General features: G+C 33.7%; 1 protein-coding gene across 2 annotated transcripts in view; it reads left to right on the top strand.

Moving 5' to 3' along the window:
- LOC118197891 (SAM pointed domain-containing Ets transcription factor-like) overlaps nucleotides 1-16,303 on the top strand; it is a 45,094-nt gene that overhangs the window by 18,018 nt on the left and 10,773 nt on the right. For both annotated transcript variants that reach the window (XM_035369448.2, XM_035369447.2), the window contains exons 3-4: nucleotides 8,751-8,948; nucleotides 15,805-16,113. In XM_035369448.2, the coding sequence (XP_035225339.1) occupies nucleotides 8,751-8,948; nucleotides 15,805-16,113 (507 nt within the window). The remainder of the gene's footprint in view (nucleotides 1-8,750; nucleotides 8,949-15,804; nucleotides 16,114-16,303) is intronic.

Here is a 16,303-nt window from a genome sequence, read left to right on the forward strand (position 1 = left end):
AGTTATTTTTAATTTTTCTGTGTATCTGGCTTTAAGGAAAAGCTACAGTAATGTTTTTTTTTTTTTTTTTTTTTTTTTAACTTTTCTTTTCATTTGCTTAAATGATGTACTATTCCCAACAATGTGATGTAGATGTAGATAACTTTTTTGACTCATTGAAGACGAGGAATCTGTCTGAGGCTGCCTGAAAATGCAGAGATTTTTCTCACTAGCAAAACCAACATCAATTACATAAGTTAACTAATTCGAAAATTTAAATTAGCATCCTCATTTCCCACTTGCTGTAACATATTCGAAAAATTTTTGTAGAAAAAAGGTCTCTCAGTTACAAATTGCTTTTTGTAATTAAAAACACGATAAAAATTCTTTTAGATTTTGGGATATGATTCCATGGAGAAAATCTTTAAAAATCCAACCTGTACACTCAGATTTCCCAAGACTTTGTAATATGAAAAAAAAAGTTTTTAATAAATTCCAGGCTTGCTTGCCTCTAGGTCAAAGTTAAAAAATAAATGATTAAAAAAGAACAGCAAAAAATATATATCTCAAAATTTTCCACGATCTACTTTCTTTTTTTTCGCCGCTAGGGGAAAAGATCCCCAGGTTCTTCGCCTTTTCACAACTTTTTTATCACTTGCTGACGCAACTGTTACCTGGTTTCATGGTTTGGGGCAAAAAAGGGGGACAGACATAATCGTCCCACTCTTCTTACAAACTACATAAAGCACTCACAGCCAAAGAATTTCTCCTACCTTCCTCCTATCCCTAAATGTAGGTCAAATCACTCCGTTTAAGGTAGATCAAAAAATAAAATGGAATTTCAGCCTACGATTGCCTCAGATATTTAATGCAGTGGGTTTGGCCCCATAAAATAACCCACTGCCCAATAAATAAGCGACTAGATTAACAAAAGAAGCGCGGAAGAAAATAATGCCAATTCGATTATAAATTCGGCATCCAAGTAACGCCTGACGTACTGTTGTCAATAGCGAATTGCGCCATGGGATACGAAGGTTCAGTAGAACTGTATCTTTCCGCAGGACTATTTTCTTACGCTTCAGTTGGCGTTTTTGTGTACAGTTCTAGTTGGAGATTTTTATGAGTAGGTCAGATATTTGCATTTTTTTTTTAAATTGTGTACTTAAAGGTGAGGCATCCCAAATATGAAATGCTGAAAAGAATTGATGAATTTCGAATGTGTTCTGTAAAGGTCTGGCTCATTGTTCTGTTAGTTAATTTGTTTTATCCGGTCTGTTTCGTTCAAGGTTGGTTTGCCATTCTTTAAAACTGTTTATCTGCAGCACCTTTTTACATCAGGTATAACATAATTTCTTAAAAATATTAATGCTGCAATTATCTCAGATGTCTGCGTTATATAAATTTCGATACTCCATCAAACCCATTGGCTGAAAATAATATATATCGTGGTGATCACTCAGCGATCTTAATTTTCTTTATTGACTAATATTAAATATATTAATACTTGGGCATATAATAGGTACAGTCAATAATATATTTCAGTCACTATAACACTAACCATAGTAACTTATATCTAATTGATTACCAAGAATTCATAAATATCAATAGCCGAATGGATAAGACCTCTGAACGCTGCTGATCGACCAAACATTCTTGCCGAACTTGCTATATCGTAATTAGTTAACCGAAAAACAATAGAAATCAGTTAACTTTTTTAATGAAGAAACACAAATCATACTGGACCATTGACTTTCTAAAGAGATCCGCTAGTGGTAAATTGGCCAAAGGCACCGAACAATCTTGTTCTTGATTTTTAGCGTAAATCGCTGTCTGTAATGGTGCTTTGTTTTTCCTCTGATGTTATTGCATATACGAATGAACTTTATGCAGAATTTCATCCATGTAGGTATCAGCCTGTAATCGAGTAGCTCTTAGACCAATGAACAGTTGAGTTCGTCGCGGATTCGAACATTAGCTGAGACTCCCGGCAAATAGGCTCGGGCAGTGTTGATCCCACGTCCATTTGCTGCCATTTAGCTGCATGGATTTTTCTTTATTTTCTGTATGGGTAACGTGAATATAGACCAAATTCTTTCAAAAAGCCGTTATGAGCTTTTGGGAAGCTTTGCCGCAAGTAGCCTCAGTGAAAGTAATCTGCTTTTCATTACATAGTCCTGCAGTGTCTTGTCTTAAACTTTCTAGAGAAAATTGACTACCATTTACATAATTAATTTATTAAATTTCTGAAGGAAATCACATAGTTGTTTATTAGTTGCATATCTTTCTGAGGGAGATCAGAGTGTTGTCTACCAGTTTCAGTTCATAAATTAAACATTCACTGATCATGCATATGCGGCTGAATGTATTCCACTCTGAGTAAGAGCAAAACAGAACTGAATCCTTATCGACACAGAAGAAAGTCTTAAAAATTTTTATATTATATTCATCGAAACTTAATATCATTTCTCACTTTTTAACACTTGAATCATTTTGATTTCTAGAGCAATTCTGATGTACTAATTTCTATAATTTACGCATTTTTTCCGCCATGTCCTGCATTTTTAATTTAAACAAATGTTTAATTTTTTTCACGTGAACAAGAATGAGACATTTGTCAAAAAAGAATTGAACTGAGCGTAAAGCCGACATTTTTGTCGAAATCAGCAATTACAAGTAGGTATTACTTTTAGAAACTACAAATTGCTTTTTGTAATTGAAAACGTAGTTATCCACATTTCTAACGAATTTAATTAAGAAATATCACTCTGTATGTGCTATAGGATTCTTTCCCCTCTCACACTCTTAATTAAATCTACCTTTTTTCTTTCTTTCTACCTCGGAGATGTAACTCCATTTTAATTTTCTCTGTTGTTGGGGGAGTGGAAGTAGAAATTATCTTCAAGGTAATTAAAGTAGAACCAAGGAGATTCTGTTTTAATATTTAACAACCAACTGACGCCAAAAAATGGTCTATTTCAGCTGTACTTGTTGACAAGAGGAGAGGGAAATGGCGACATTAGACATACTATTCTTCATATGTTTTTCGGATATCATATTACAGAATAATTAATATATTAATCTAACTCTTCTTAAATACCTGAAGAAGAAAGTTTCTGTTCTCCGACATTATGTGGTAATTGAACGTATTCCCTCTAGATGTCGCTTTAATAAATATACCATTTTTTCTCTAGAGTTAATTTGTTAAAGTGAAGGAAAAAAAACTTACCTTCTGTATTCGAAATTCAGCAGCATTTTTATTTCGTTAAATTTATTGTCGAGTTACCTTTGTACTGCTAGTTAATTTGCAATGCATCTAATTAACAAAGAGATAACTATGTGTGACTATCATTCAATAGTTGTGAGATTTAGTCACCAAGTATAATTAAAAAAATTGCCCCTTAATTAAATGTACAGTATGCCATTTTTTTCTTAACAGTGCGAGAAAAATTTAAGTCTTTGGAGTAGGTACTAATGTTAAACTAAACTTTTTGTTGAAAATGAATTATTATTGTTCTCGTCAAAGTTGCATAGTCAGCCATTTGGCAAAGAGCAGTTTAAACGCGCTTTTCAGAACTGCTGTTAATGCAGTTTAGAGTTATTCATATAACGAGAGAAAAAATGTAAGAAATATGTATCTTAAAAGGAATAAAAAGATTTGAACATCTTAAAGTATAATTTGCGGGCTAGTCGGTAATCAGGACCTGCCGTGAAAATCACTATTGATGTCTTGTTTTGAGGTTTGAAATGCTTCATTCTCTGCGTTTGTTTTTATTCTTTCATTTTTCGGTCGATAGAAATTAAATTTTTTCCAGATTTTACGAAGGCACCCGTTAATTCTTTTCATTTTATATGATGGCAACTGGTGCATTAAGAATAAGCAGTGAATTACGAAGCTTTTTAAAGGACCATTATTAATTAATCAACAAAAATCGCTAAATTATAACTGTAGAAAAGTAGAATCTTTAGTTTAAGAACAGTGATATATTCCGTTAAGCCTAATGTTAATTCAAGAATCATTGTTGAGCGCTTTAGTAAGTGGGATTCCAAAGGAAGGAGGAGTGCAAAACATTATTCTTCCTTCGTTCACTATTCAAAGATCTTGATTTAAAATATTTTCTGTTCTCTGCTTTTAAGGAAACTCTTTATAAAGGACAATCTTAATTGAATATGTTACAAATATGATGAAATGAAATACATTTTAGCTTCCTCAATTCTTTATAGCAAAAGTTCTTCGCTTCTAAATGTACCATTACCTCGTGGCCAATGTCCTATGCAAAACCACAAATATCTCCCAGAGAACAATAGAAAATTATGAAAAAAAAAAAACTCTGCTATGGACACCCGTGTTTTATTTTAATGAGGTTGGACGGCTTTCTGTGGAGAAATTCGACGTATTTCACAGTCTGGGGAAATCCAGATGACGTAATTGGAAATAACGACCTAAAAACCAACGTTGAAGAAGTTCCCCAACGCGAGTGCCTTTTAAAAAAAATTTGCTTCCTCTGAGAAATAAATGAGGAAAAGTTTATCTTGGGCAGAAAATATGAGTCACTAGGTGGTAGGCTTCGGTGCTCATGCGTGACTGTCCAAGCAAGAGGTAATTAGCCATTTCTTAGACATGGATGACATTTATTTGAATTACATTTCCTGGCAGTGGTAAAACAGCCTTGAACTAGTGGAAAAGAGCTAGCTAGTTGGACATTTGCTTTGTTCTTTAACCATAAACATCGTTGATGGCATTGGTTTTGATGTACTGTCTATTAACATAGCCTTAATTAGAGTCATCATTATTTCGGAGTAATTAAAAACATATTTTAAATTATTGTGTCACATTTGAGCCAATTCAGAATCGACAAATAATGTACTTTGAAGTTAATAAAAGTCTTTACTCAATAAAAAGTATTGTTAGGTATATGCTAGAATTACTTGATAGTTAGTTGAAAGTAATACCTATACTAATTGAACAGCATTATTTTATGATGGTACATCCCTGGTTTGTTTAGCAGCTTTGGGTAAGGGGTACCTCAGCATGTCACAGGGATGCCGCCGCACCGAATAGTTAAGACTTTTTTTGGAACATCAAAAAGCATTTTTAGTGTCATCATGATTTTTTTATTTTTGGTTTACAGAAGAGAGTGCCGAAAAAAAGTTTAAACCCAGGCCGCCAGGTACAGTAAGGGCGGCCCTCAGTGTGCCAGCAGCAAAGTTTGAATTCCGTTAAAACTATTCGAAATGTGAAAGGTATGTGGAGGAGTCATGAGAGTTTCGAGGTCTCATGTCATCGAATCAGTTCGTTGCATTCTCGTGCCATCGCTTCAGATCATCAATAGTAAATCATGATAGAAATTACTTGAGGGCCACCTAGCATCAAGTCAAATCTTCGTGAAACCTAAACGCTGGAAATAATTTGGAAGGCTTGGGGAGAGTTATTTGGCGACTACAAGCCCTCTAGAATCTTTGTGAGGAATATAATAATGACACTCAGAACTAAAATGTATAATATTAATTATATGGAAAGCTTTATGATAGCACCACGGTCACTGTATGCCATGGAATGAAATCTTAATAGCATAATTATGTTATTAATGATGAAAATCATTGAGAAGGATTCACGAGAGTCAATTGGTAACCACCTGCTGCAGAGAGTCCTGAAGTAACATTGTTTTAAATTATTTCTGAAAACTCCTATGTGCTAAATAATCCTAATTTGATTATAACTAACTAAAGTCCTCTTCAACTATTTACTTGTTGATACAAATATTTCTCTTTGGGGATATTATCCTGTCACTGTCATGAAATATCACTCCAGAAAATGGCGAAATGATTCATTTTTCTGGTAAGTTTGCTGATTTCTTAAATTTTGATCAGCATCCTTGCAGTGTACAAGAATTCTATCATTCGATTTTAAGACTCTGTCGTAAACATTTATTCCTTAATTTAACTCTTAAGGCCACAGCATTAATTTCGTTCTTATTTTAGCCAAACGTATAAACATTATACTTCTTTCCAATGACAGTGCAGTATATTAACTAGCAGCTGCTTGGAGAAGTGTTTTAAAATTATCAATGGTTCGTAGATCCCCCATATTTATATGAAAAATCATGGTCAGGAAACAAAAATGTTACGGTTAATTTAAGATTCTGCTATAAATTTTCTCGTAAATCCATTTTTATTTGGTATGTAGTATTCTTTGCATAGTGGTAACCATTTTATGTTCAAAACAGGGAAAACTTTCATCTTTGCTTCAATGAGCCGTTCTTGGACATCCGACTTTTTTGGACATCGTCTGCTGACCCCATCCATATTAATGGGAATAGTCTTCGAAAACTCTCCGAGCTGCAGACGTAGGAAATTAGGCATGACGAGACTGACGTAATCACTATATGGACTGACTTGGATTCAGCAGCTGCGTTATAAAAAATTCCTCCCACCACGTAATTTTTACCACGAAACTCGACGGAAGTGAATGACAATTTTTTGTTTTCTTTTGGATTTGAGAGCGCCTTCCCGATCACGCAGTTAGACATCAAATAGCGTTGTAATTTGATGTTTTACCATAGACTATGAAGATGTTTTTCAGTGCGACGGTTTATTTTATCAAATTGCTAGACTGGTCTCTTGCATTTATTTCATGCTACAGCAGTTTTCTATGCAGATAGAGCCATAGCCCCCCCAAAAAAAACTTTAGATTATTTATGCTCTCGGTTTAAATATTCATTAATATTTGTCATGGTGATCTTCATAAATCGAATTCAGACTTATAGCAAATAAAGTCATCAATAATATTTCGCATTGCTGTTTACTTTTAAAATCAAAATAAGCCTACTTTTTTTTTAAATTCATAAGGGGCATTAATTAAAAAATCTCCATATTTAACTGTGTTAAGCGAAATGTGGACCATAATCTGTAACTACATTAAATAAAATAATTTATAATTATAATCCTTAAAAAAAGTTCTTCGCACCGGGATTTGCTAAAATCTCCATATTTAACTGTGTTAAGCGAAATGTGGACCATAATCTGTAACTACATTAAATAAAATAATTTATAATTATAATCCTTAAAAAAAGTTCTTCGCACCGGGATTTGCTAAAATCTCCATATTTAACTGTGTTAAGCGAAATGTGGACCATAATCTGTAACTACATTAAATAAAATAATTTATAATTATAATCCTTAAAAAAAGTTCTTCGCACCGGGATTTGCTATACCTGCTAATCCTAATTTTTTTTATTATAATGTTATAAAATTAAGATATAAAATTGTGATTTAATAAGCAAATATAATTCTAATTATTTTGAGCACTTTATCTGAATTGGCATTTAGCATTAAAGAAAAACTGCGCACCGCTATACAGGTAGAAATTTTATTTGATTTACTAATCAGACAGCAAATTAAAACCTTACTTGCAAAACGATGCCCTGGCTTAAAAGTGCCACTTGCATTTATACAAATACACGGTATCCGTACAAAAAAGTGCCACTTGCATTGCAGTATCCATACAGAAAAGTGCCAGCACGTTTTTATAGGTAGCTTACTTCTTTTAAATTCTAAAATAATGTTAAGATTTATAATTTAAAATTAGAAACTTAATCCGCATAAATCTTAATCATAATTAGAGGGCTTCAGCATAAACGTGCCTTTATTTCGCGGCCTTATTGCTTTAGCGTAAAGGTGAAAGGTGCTGGTACTTTTATACCAAAGAACTTTCATGAAAGCTCGCTATTGCGAACAATAGCTGAGTTGTATGAAGGTGCCGGCAGCTTTATGATAGGACATCGTAATGAGGTAGTCCCTGATTGACTACTTCAAGTATATATAATGTTGTTCCATTATTTACTTACCACAATAATAGTTTCTAACCCATATAATTAGACACAAACTAGGCAAAAAAAAAAGTCTAATTTTACATTCTGCTTTTTATTGTCGTCTTTCTTTATCACCTGCCAGCGTATCACAGGAAACATAACTGGACAGCCGTGATCGCGTGCGAAATTGGAGAGCGTTAATTTCCTAAATGTATACTCACGCGTTTCCGGTGTTCCTTTTGGCCTTCTGAATTGAATGTCACGGCAAGCCAAGTGTTGCTTGTCTCCTGTCCCTTGCTTTACCTCAAAGTCTGGTTATTGCAAAACTGTGCAGAGAAACAAACGTTTTTGGTTATCCGAATCCTGCAGCTGCTTTTGAAAGAACGTCCGCTGTATTGTGGGCGTCACTGTTCTATAATATCTATATGTGTATAGCTAGGAAATCTTCGATTTAACAGGTGTAATGCATGATTCATTTTTCATGAAAGTGAGATTGCATTGGAAAATTAAATCTGTATTATATATTTTTAAATTAAAATTTTTCATTTCTAATCACATTCTTGATTTCGACTAAAGGATTAATTAATCCTGCAAGCGGCCAAGCCGTATACAGACACTCAAAGACATTTGTAATGATATTGTTAAGTACAAAAATATGAATCTTGAAATATGACCAGACAGTTAAAGCACGTATATGTAGGAAAAGAGTGAAAGTACAAGTGAGAGGATCATTTTAGAATTATAAACAACAAAATACCGTGTACTCATGGCCTTTTGAAGAACTTTAGGGTATTAGGGCCAAACTCTTAAACGTTGTTCAAATCCGCGTTGATGAAGTGGTAAATGTAATTCCTTATGAAATACAAATACGTTTGTTTAATTTTTAAAGACGATTATTTACATAAACATGTTTTGCTTTTATAATATGATGTATAACTAACGTCATTGTTATTGGTATTTCAGATCCAGCAAACTGGAGTTTAGATGAGGCAAAATCATGGTTATTGTGGACCTTAAATCAGTACGGAATGTCTACGGACATATTACAGCATTTTGATATGGATGGACTTGGTTTAACGTCACTTTCAGAGGCATACTTCAGACAAAAAATTCCCAACGGTGGCGACATACTCTATGCGCAGTTGGAAATATGGAAGACGGGTAAGAAATTTGTGCATTTCTACCTAAAGAATAATAGACTGGCTTTGTTTTTCAGTAAAGGCAGTATGCTTTTCGTAAACCGATCCAGGACCGGCTTTAGGCTTGATAAGGCCCTAAGCTATTTGAGATATGGGACTCTTTATAGGTCCAAATATTATATGTCAATGCCAAGTATGATTTTCGGATACCTAGAGGTTTTTGAGGGTCTCCCAAGAAAGCGGGAGCCCTAAGCTATAGCTTGTGTACCTTATACGTAAATCCTGTACCGAACCGATCTTATATGTATGGTTTCCTCGCAATGAATGTCACAATTCAGAGCATGCGCAGAATATTGCGTTTTAAAGAACTTTACATATATAGTTTTATTTGAAACCAAACCCAGTCACACATTACATTTGCCTTTAAAGAGAAAGGAGGTAAAATTCCGCACAAAATAGGGGATTTAAAAATTTAGAATTTTTAGTTGAGAAGTAATAAGAATGTGTATAGTATAGTTTAATAATGAATACAGTATCAGCTTTATATTAAAAAAACAGAAAATCGTAGTCACATTCAGAAACTATACGAAGTACTGGAACAATAATTAAAAAAAAAAATAAGTAGATTAAGAAATTTACAAAGGAAAAAATTGAAAAAAAATTGTAATTTTAATGCCCATTACTCTACTTCTGTCAACATATGTTAGCAGTTGTGTAAATCTATTCCATTTCAGTAACTACAAGATGTTTAAGTTTTTTTTTTTTTTCCCTTCCTTTTCCTTCAAATTGTAAACAGGTGTGCAATTTAAAGTATTTGAGAATTTTTTATTTATTTATTTATTTATTATTATATATATTTTTCCCCCCAGTGAAACCCTCTAAAAAATACTCGGTGAAATATCGTTTGTAAAGGGGGAATTTTCTGGTATCCTAATGCTTTAAATCAAACATTCATCATGCCCTCTGACAGATTTAATATTTAGATTATTATCTGCGCTATGACTTTCTTCCCTTATTCGCCTAAATATCCAAATATGAGTCCTCTGTCTCCTTTCATGCCACAGACAATGTCGCTTTATAACTGTAACTGTAATTGGATCGGATCCTTTGTGAGTCGTTTTCGTTTTTATAATACACTTTTAAAGATCAAGGACCGTATCTGAGATGGCTACTTAATCTTCAATAAACTTGTGTATCTTGGCGCCATTTTTTTTCTCTCATTGCCTCTTTTCTGTCGTCTGCCTGTCTGCTTTGATTAATGCGAATCGTCTGAATTCGATAGACGTTGAAGCGAATTTATGTCGGCTTTTGTTCTTTATTTACCACTTTCTTCCCATAACGCTTACGTTGGGTGTCGAATATCAAACTAGAAGTACTCATATGTCTTCAAATAAATGCATGCATTGTATTAAAATGTTTTGTTTTCATTTTTTCCTCTTAAGATCTTCAAAATGATAGCTGCAAAAAAAGTGCGCAATGGGTTATCTTAATGTTTTCTTTGTACTCTGCTGTCTTGTTTGTTAGTGCAAAAGCATGGCTAATCTAAACATGGCGTTGTGAAATTTTAACTTTCCATAAAAAAATTAATTTTAAAGGATCAGCATGCAGTGTACTTTTTACATTAATCTAAGAAATATGTGAAAAACTGTGAAGACATCATAAAAGTAATGTAATCGTGTCACTTCGAAAAAATTGGAAGTGTATTGTAAGAAGAAAAAAAAAAAGTTTTGTATAAATAAAATTAATACTAAATAGTGAAAGAATTCCATTGGTTTCCCTTAATCAGGATATTATTTATTCATCTTCTGTATGATTTATGTGCTGAGAAGTATCTGGAATGTAATTTAAATCTTTTAAATATAAAATTTTTGTTATAATCTTTATAATCTCTGTGCATGCTCAAATTTCAAAACAAAAATTAGTGTCGAATAAAATTTGATGCACTAAATGATGTATGTTATTAGAACCTTGATAGCAATTAGATTTCGAAAAGTAGAATTTTCAATTACCTCTTAACAATTTGAAAAGGGAGGTGTTAATGAAGACTACGGTGTCTTGAGGGAAATGAGAGCATTTTTCGTGTGTCTTTTAACCAGATACAGAAACAGAATATTATTTCTGCAGTTTATTAGCTTTTTTCACTATCTGAACAACACCGCATGCGTTTCTTAAGTATACAATTATTTGTAGCAACATGCCAGAAACTGCTCAAAATAGTAATTATAGTTTAATTGTTAGTATAGTCCTAATAGTTTATTTGCATATTCCAGTGTCCTACTCTTGTTATCTTTTGCTCTTTCCTTGTCTGTATCTTTTCCATGAGTTTATACTGGTTTTTTGAGTCAGTACTTTAAAAGTATCTGGTTTGAAGAAACTGATAGTTTACATCGTTTCTCATCCTTCTTTATTTGCTTTGTTTGGATGACTTCGCTTATATGTTTAAATATTTAAGCATTAGAAATAATTTAAAGAAGACTGGTTGCTATTACCGTGAGCTGTCGTGATGTAAGTAGTTTTCATGTCCATCTAGCTACTGGTAGATCCTCATTTCGACTCCCGGCGAGTGTACAGCTGCTTTTGCATGGTTCCTACTACGGAAGCCCTAATGGACTCTATAGTAGCTGTAGAACTAAAATGTGGTGGACTATTTCTCATCAATACCTGGAATTCGTTTCGTGCCTTTCCCCAGTGAGGGAGAATATAAAAGAATTATTGCATTCTCCCTTGTGTGCTGTTGTGGTGTAAGTGGTAAGCAGATGAAGGCTATCGGAAATTCGGGAAATTTCCTGTGACGCCGATGATCATAGGTCCGCCTTGTCACCTGACATCGATTGTTTAACAGAAGATGAAATATTAGTCATAACTGTAGGATTTCATGCCCCCCTGAAAAAAAAAAAAAAAAAAAAAAAAACTCACTCAGTGGAAGGAAACGATTTACTGACACTTTAAGAAGCAGATATCGTGTTAAATTTCCCGCTTTAATCCTCATCGTCGTTAGTTCCTCGAAAATTTATAACTATTGGATCGAATTCTTTACTCCAAAGCGTATAAAAAGGGAGCAGTTTTCATATCTCGCCATCCGGACGACTTCATAATGCAAGCATTTTATCCTCATGCAATTCGGCGACTATTCACTTAAAGATTCTCACATAGGCGTCCCGCTTCTTGATGAAATGGTATAAACAAAACTTCATAAGGATGCGGGTGTCTTGTGTCTTGGCGAACAATGGCCAGCTTGCAAAAAGGTGCTGGCACTTCTATGCAAGTTTTCCGCGTCGGTCAGACCTTCCCTGTCCAAACCTGGTGGTTAGTATATTCAAGCTAGCAGTCAAAAGATCCTTGTTCGAATCTGGCCTAAGGCACACTTGAGTTTTCATATTCCTTGCTAAAAAAATCCTAATAATCTCCGCAGGGTTATACTTTCAAAATCATTCCTAGTTAACGTGGTACCAGGATCAGTTTCTTCGGCCATGAACCAACGTTGAATTTTTAATTGCATTTCAGGCTATCACAATCAAAAATCATTAAATTTCTTCCCCAAAATGTGATAAATTCTTAATCTTCTTCGAGACGTACGACGTAGATAATTGGTAGCTCAGTGTCTAGAATTAAGACGATTTTCGGTTTCATTATATTCATCTTACTTTCTTATTGAGCTTATGAAAAAGAAATAAATCAGAAATTATCAATAATTTTCAAAGAAGTGGTTTTCATTTCATGCAAAGCTACAATCTGTTTGTAGTTCCTTACAATATTAGTAGCTAAAATATACGATTCAAATCAATTCAAAGTCTATTCGCAGAATTTTAACGTAGCAGAATAGATATACAGGACGTATTATGGATTCTGTGAGAGGAAGTTTGCTATTGTTGAATTACAGCTAGGAAGTATATGAAAGGTTTTAAACCAATAACTAAGATGATTGTCGCAATTTGAAACAATTCTGTTGCAGAATTCGAAAGGAGTAATTCCAATTTTGTGAGGACTGTTTGTTCTACAAATTGTAGCTATTTATGAATTTCATGGTTCAATGCTCTAATAATGATTATGAACGTGCCATGAGAAGTCTTTCAAAGGATATCTTTGAAATAATCTACAGTTATCGTGCATTGTATGAATTTTAAGTATGGTGAGATTACCAAGAAGATGTAGGCAATATCGTTCATAGAAATTGCTGAAAAAACGCAAGCGTCTCTTGAATTCCAGAAGAAATGATTTATGTTTTCTATCTGCTGCGGATCTAGTTGGTCGTTGTAGCAAATGAACAGTGAAATTAATGAAAAATATTATTTTAGATAATTACATATGAAGGCGTTCCAGAAAGCGATGCAAGAAAAATTCGTCCTTTTTATCAGTATTACAGTCACACTGACAACGTTATCATAAAACATTGGAAATGATAATTCTTGTATTAAATTTACGTGTAGCCTTCTGTGAAATATTCCAGACGCGCAGTAAAAAGCTTGACAATAATGCAAATCGTATGCATCTAGTGGTTTTTCATAAGCTTAGAATCAGATTTTATGAGCGTTCGTTTTTGTGTATAAATTGCATATAACAGAAATCAAAATTATTTTGAATATTTAAATTAATTAATAATGTCTAAACAAAAATTAATGTCATGTATTTTGTACATATAATATCATTCTTTAATTTGATGTAAACGGTTTAAATAATAAAAATATACATTTTCGTTTAAATCTCTAATTTATCTCTGTGCATTTCCAGTTGTTTATTAAAATTTTGTGGAACATATATCTCAGCAGTTCACAAACGTAAGAGTTTCAAGGATCTTTTTATATGATGCAGTAACGATTAATTTTCGATGTATAATCACTGACTTCCGCCCTCCAGTGGCCGAGCGGTAAAATCCGAGAACACTGGTAGTTCGGTTCGATTTTCGAATCCTGCGAACGGGCGGTCTGCTTGGGCGTTTTCGTGTTTGTCCCGTGTGTAACGTTTTACTACGAGCCAGTTTCCCTTAGAATGTACTCCATGAAGGCATGCTTCCCTTCCGTGCTGTGCCTTAGGGCGAAACACGTAAATAATAATAATAATTATTATTATTATTGACTTCTGAAATATTTTAACATAGCTTTGGGAATGAAATTACATAACAGAACGATTTTGAGTTTAAAATCATTATCGCGGATATTTAATTTCTACCTCCTGGGCTCCAAGGGGTCCCCGGATTCTAACCGCAAATGTGTCTTTCCTTGCTTTAAATCCATCCTGAAAATCATTTAAACCATTCTGTAGAAAAAGTCATTAAAGCGGTAGTTTTGCAAATGTTCTGGTCCAAAAATGAATAGTTATATGCTGTAAAATATTCTAAAACGTCAGTTAAATGTACAGTTCAAACAATGGTTCAAAAATCTCCATAACCGGTAATTGAGAAGTTGTAGTACTCCTCACGCGAAGAATAATATTTTTTTCTGGGAATGCCGCCACCTCAAAGTTCGAAAGAAAAAAAAAATGCGAGGAAAGGAAAAGATGGAATAACGAAAAAAAATCAAAATTTTTACTGGGAGGTGTCCGTTGATATACCACAAGGATGAAGTCATCGTTATAGCTACCCCTTGGCCAATGACCTTGCTCAAAACTCGTGACTGCCGCTTGTCGAGAACACGCCCACACTCGCACGAATGGTTGCCACCGGAATTGTTTTGAGAACTTTCTAATGACGGCCTTACGGCTCGTTTTCTGTCTCCTGAATGGTGAAATCGTAAAAATTTATGTTAGTGACCGTTTTGATAAGCGCTTTTGATTTAAAAGAAAGAAAAAAAAAAAAAACATTCCCCGCTTTATTAAATATATGAGAATAAACAACACTGATATCTAATCAACAATAAATTGCCTTTGTGTACTAATAAACTATAATCGTTGGCAAAATTCGGGAAGTATTTTTTTTTTCTTTATATGTACTTTAAGAATACCTCAAGAATGATTTAAAAATTCGTTTATGAAAAGAATGCATGACGAAAATTAGGAAAATTTGAAAGCACTTCTGTCATCAGGCAAAAATCAATTTTTAATAAGTACTTAATTGAGAAACTATTGATCTAGATTTGTAAAATTAATTATTTAGCTTTCTTTTTCTGGGAGAGGAAGGGGATGGAATTTTAGGATCCACATTTTAAATTCGTAGAATGGAATTAGTTAGTTTAGTGATTTGTATTTAGGTGCGTTTCATTATTAGTTAACAGCAACGGTAATTGAATCGGAACAACGATAGGTCACAGTACATTCTGTTTTGATATTTGCGTACATTTTGTTCAGATGTTGTGCTTCTGTATCCATTATGAATCATCGTAAAGAATTTCTTGCAAAGACGCTTAGATTTTTTTAATTCTCAAAATTTTTGTTCCACAAGAATATTTAATAACATGAGATGCAATGTAAAGTATAATTTGAATTTAGAAAAGTAATTATGTTACGGATTTTATAGTGGTCAATACTTGTAACAAGTGCAAATCTTGATTGCATTAAGTGTACAAATGCATTAAGAATCTCAGAATTTTCAAATATGAGATTCGTGTATCAGTATTCCATATTTCAAAATAATGTTGTGAAATAAAATTATTAATTGCATTATGTGTATATAATTTCCCAGTTGCTATTGTAAATTTAGGTAATGATTTAAAACCCTCATCTTCTACTGTAATCATGTTCTACGGTAATTCTTTATTATAAAATATTGTGTAATGTATTCTTTTTTAAACTTTAACGTTAATTACAAAAAAAGCAAATGTGTATCATCATTTTAATTCATCTAAGCTTTACCGAAGTCATTCCATCGATAGTCATCCACTTATGTTTTTCATCCGTGAACCTTTAGACCATGACTGATATTTAAATGAAATACTTGTTTCTTGCAGCGGCAAGTCTCCAAAGGCAGAACAACCAACATCATCACCATCAACAACAACAGCAGCAGCAGCAACAACAACAGCAGCAGCAGCAACAACAACAACAGCAGCAAAATTTATTGACATTTCGGCCCGAAGACAGCATGCTGGACATGAGTGGCATCCTCGACCAATGGTCCTCCTACCACCCTCATCAGCGTATGTCACCCCCGGCTGGTTCCAGGGGTGGTGCTATGGTGGTAGCTCCAGACAGCAGTAGCTCAGTTGCTTCACCGGACGGCAGTCATGATTTCAGCAGTGAAGGAATGCAGAGTGATGGTAAGTTCGATTTTTGTGAATAACGCTATTTTTAAGTTGAAAAACCTTGGATCATGCTGTATTGAACTATTATCCTAGTGTCTTTTGCTTGGTTGATGGTAAAAGGAATAAAGAATGGTGCAAACGTTTCGCCTATGAAATTTGAGAAAATCGAAACTTTTTATTTCATTCTATACATTATAGTCGAGTA

This window comes from Stegodyphus dumicola, chromosome 7, assembly GCF_044657685.1.
Source record: "Stegodyphus dumicola isolate Sdum_Otavi_A_Nest chromosome 7, ASM4465768v1".
Lineage (NCBI taxonomy): Eukaryota > Metazoa > Arthropoda > Arachnida > Araneae > Eresidae > Stegodyphus > Stegodyphus dumicola.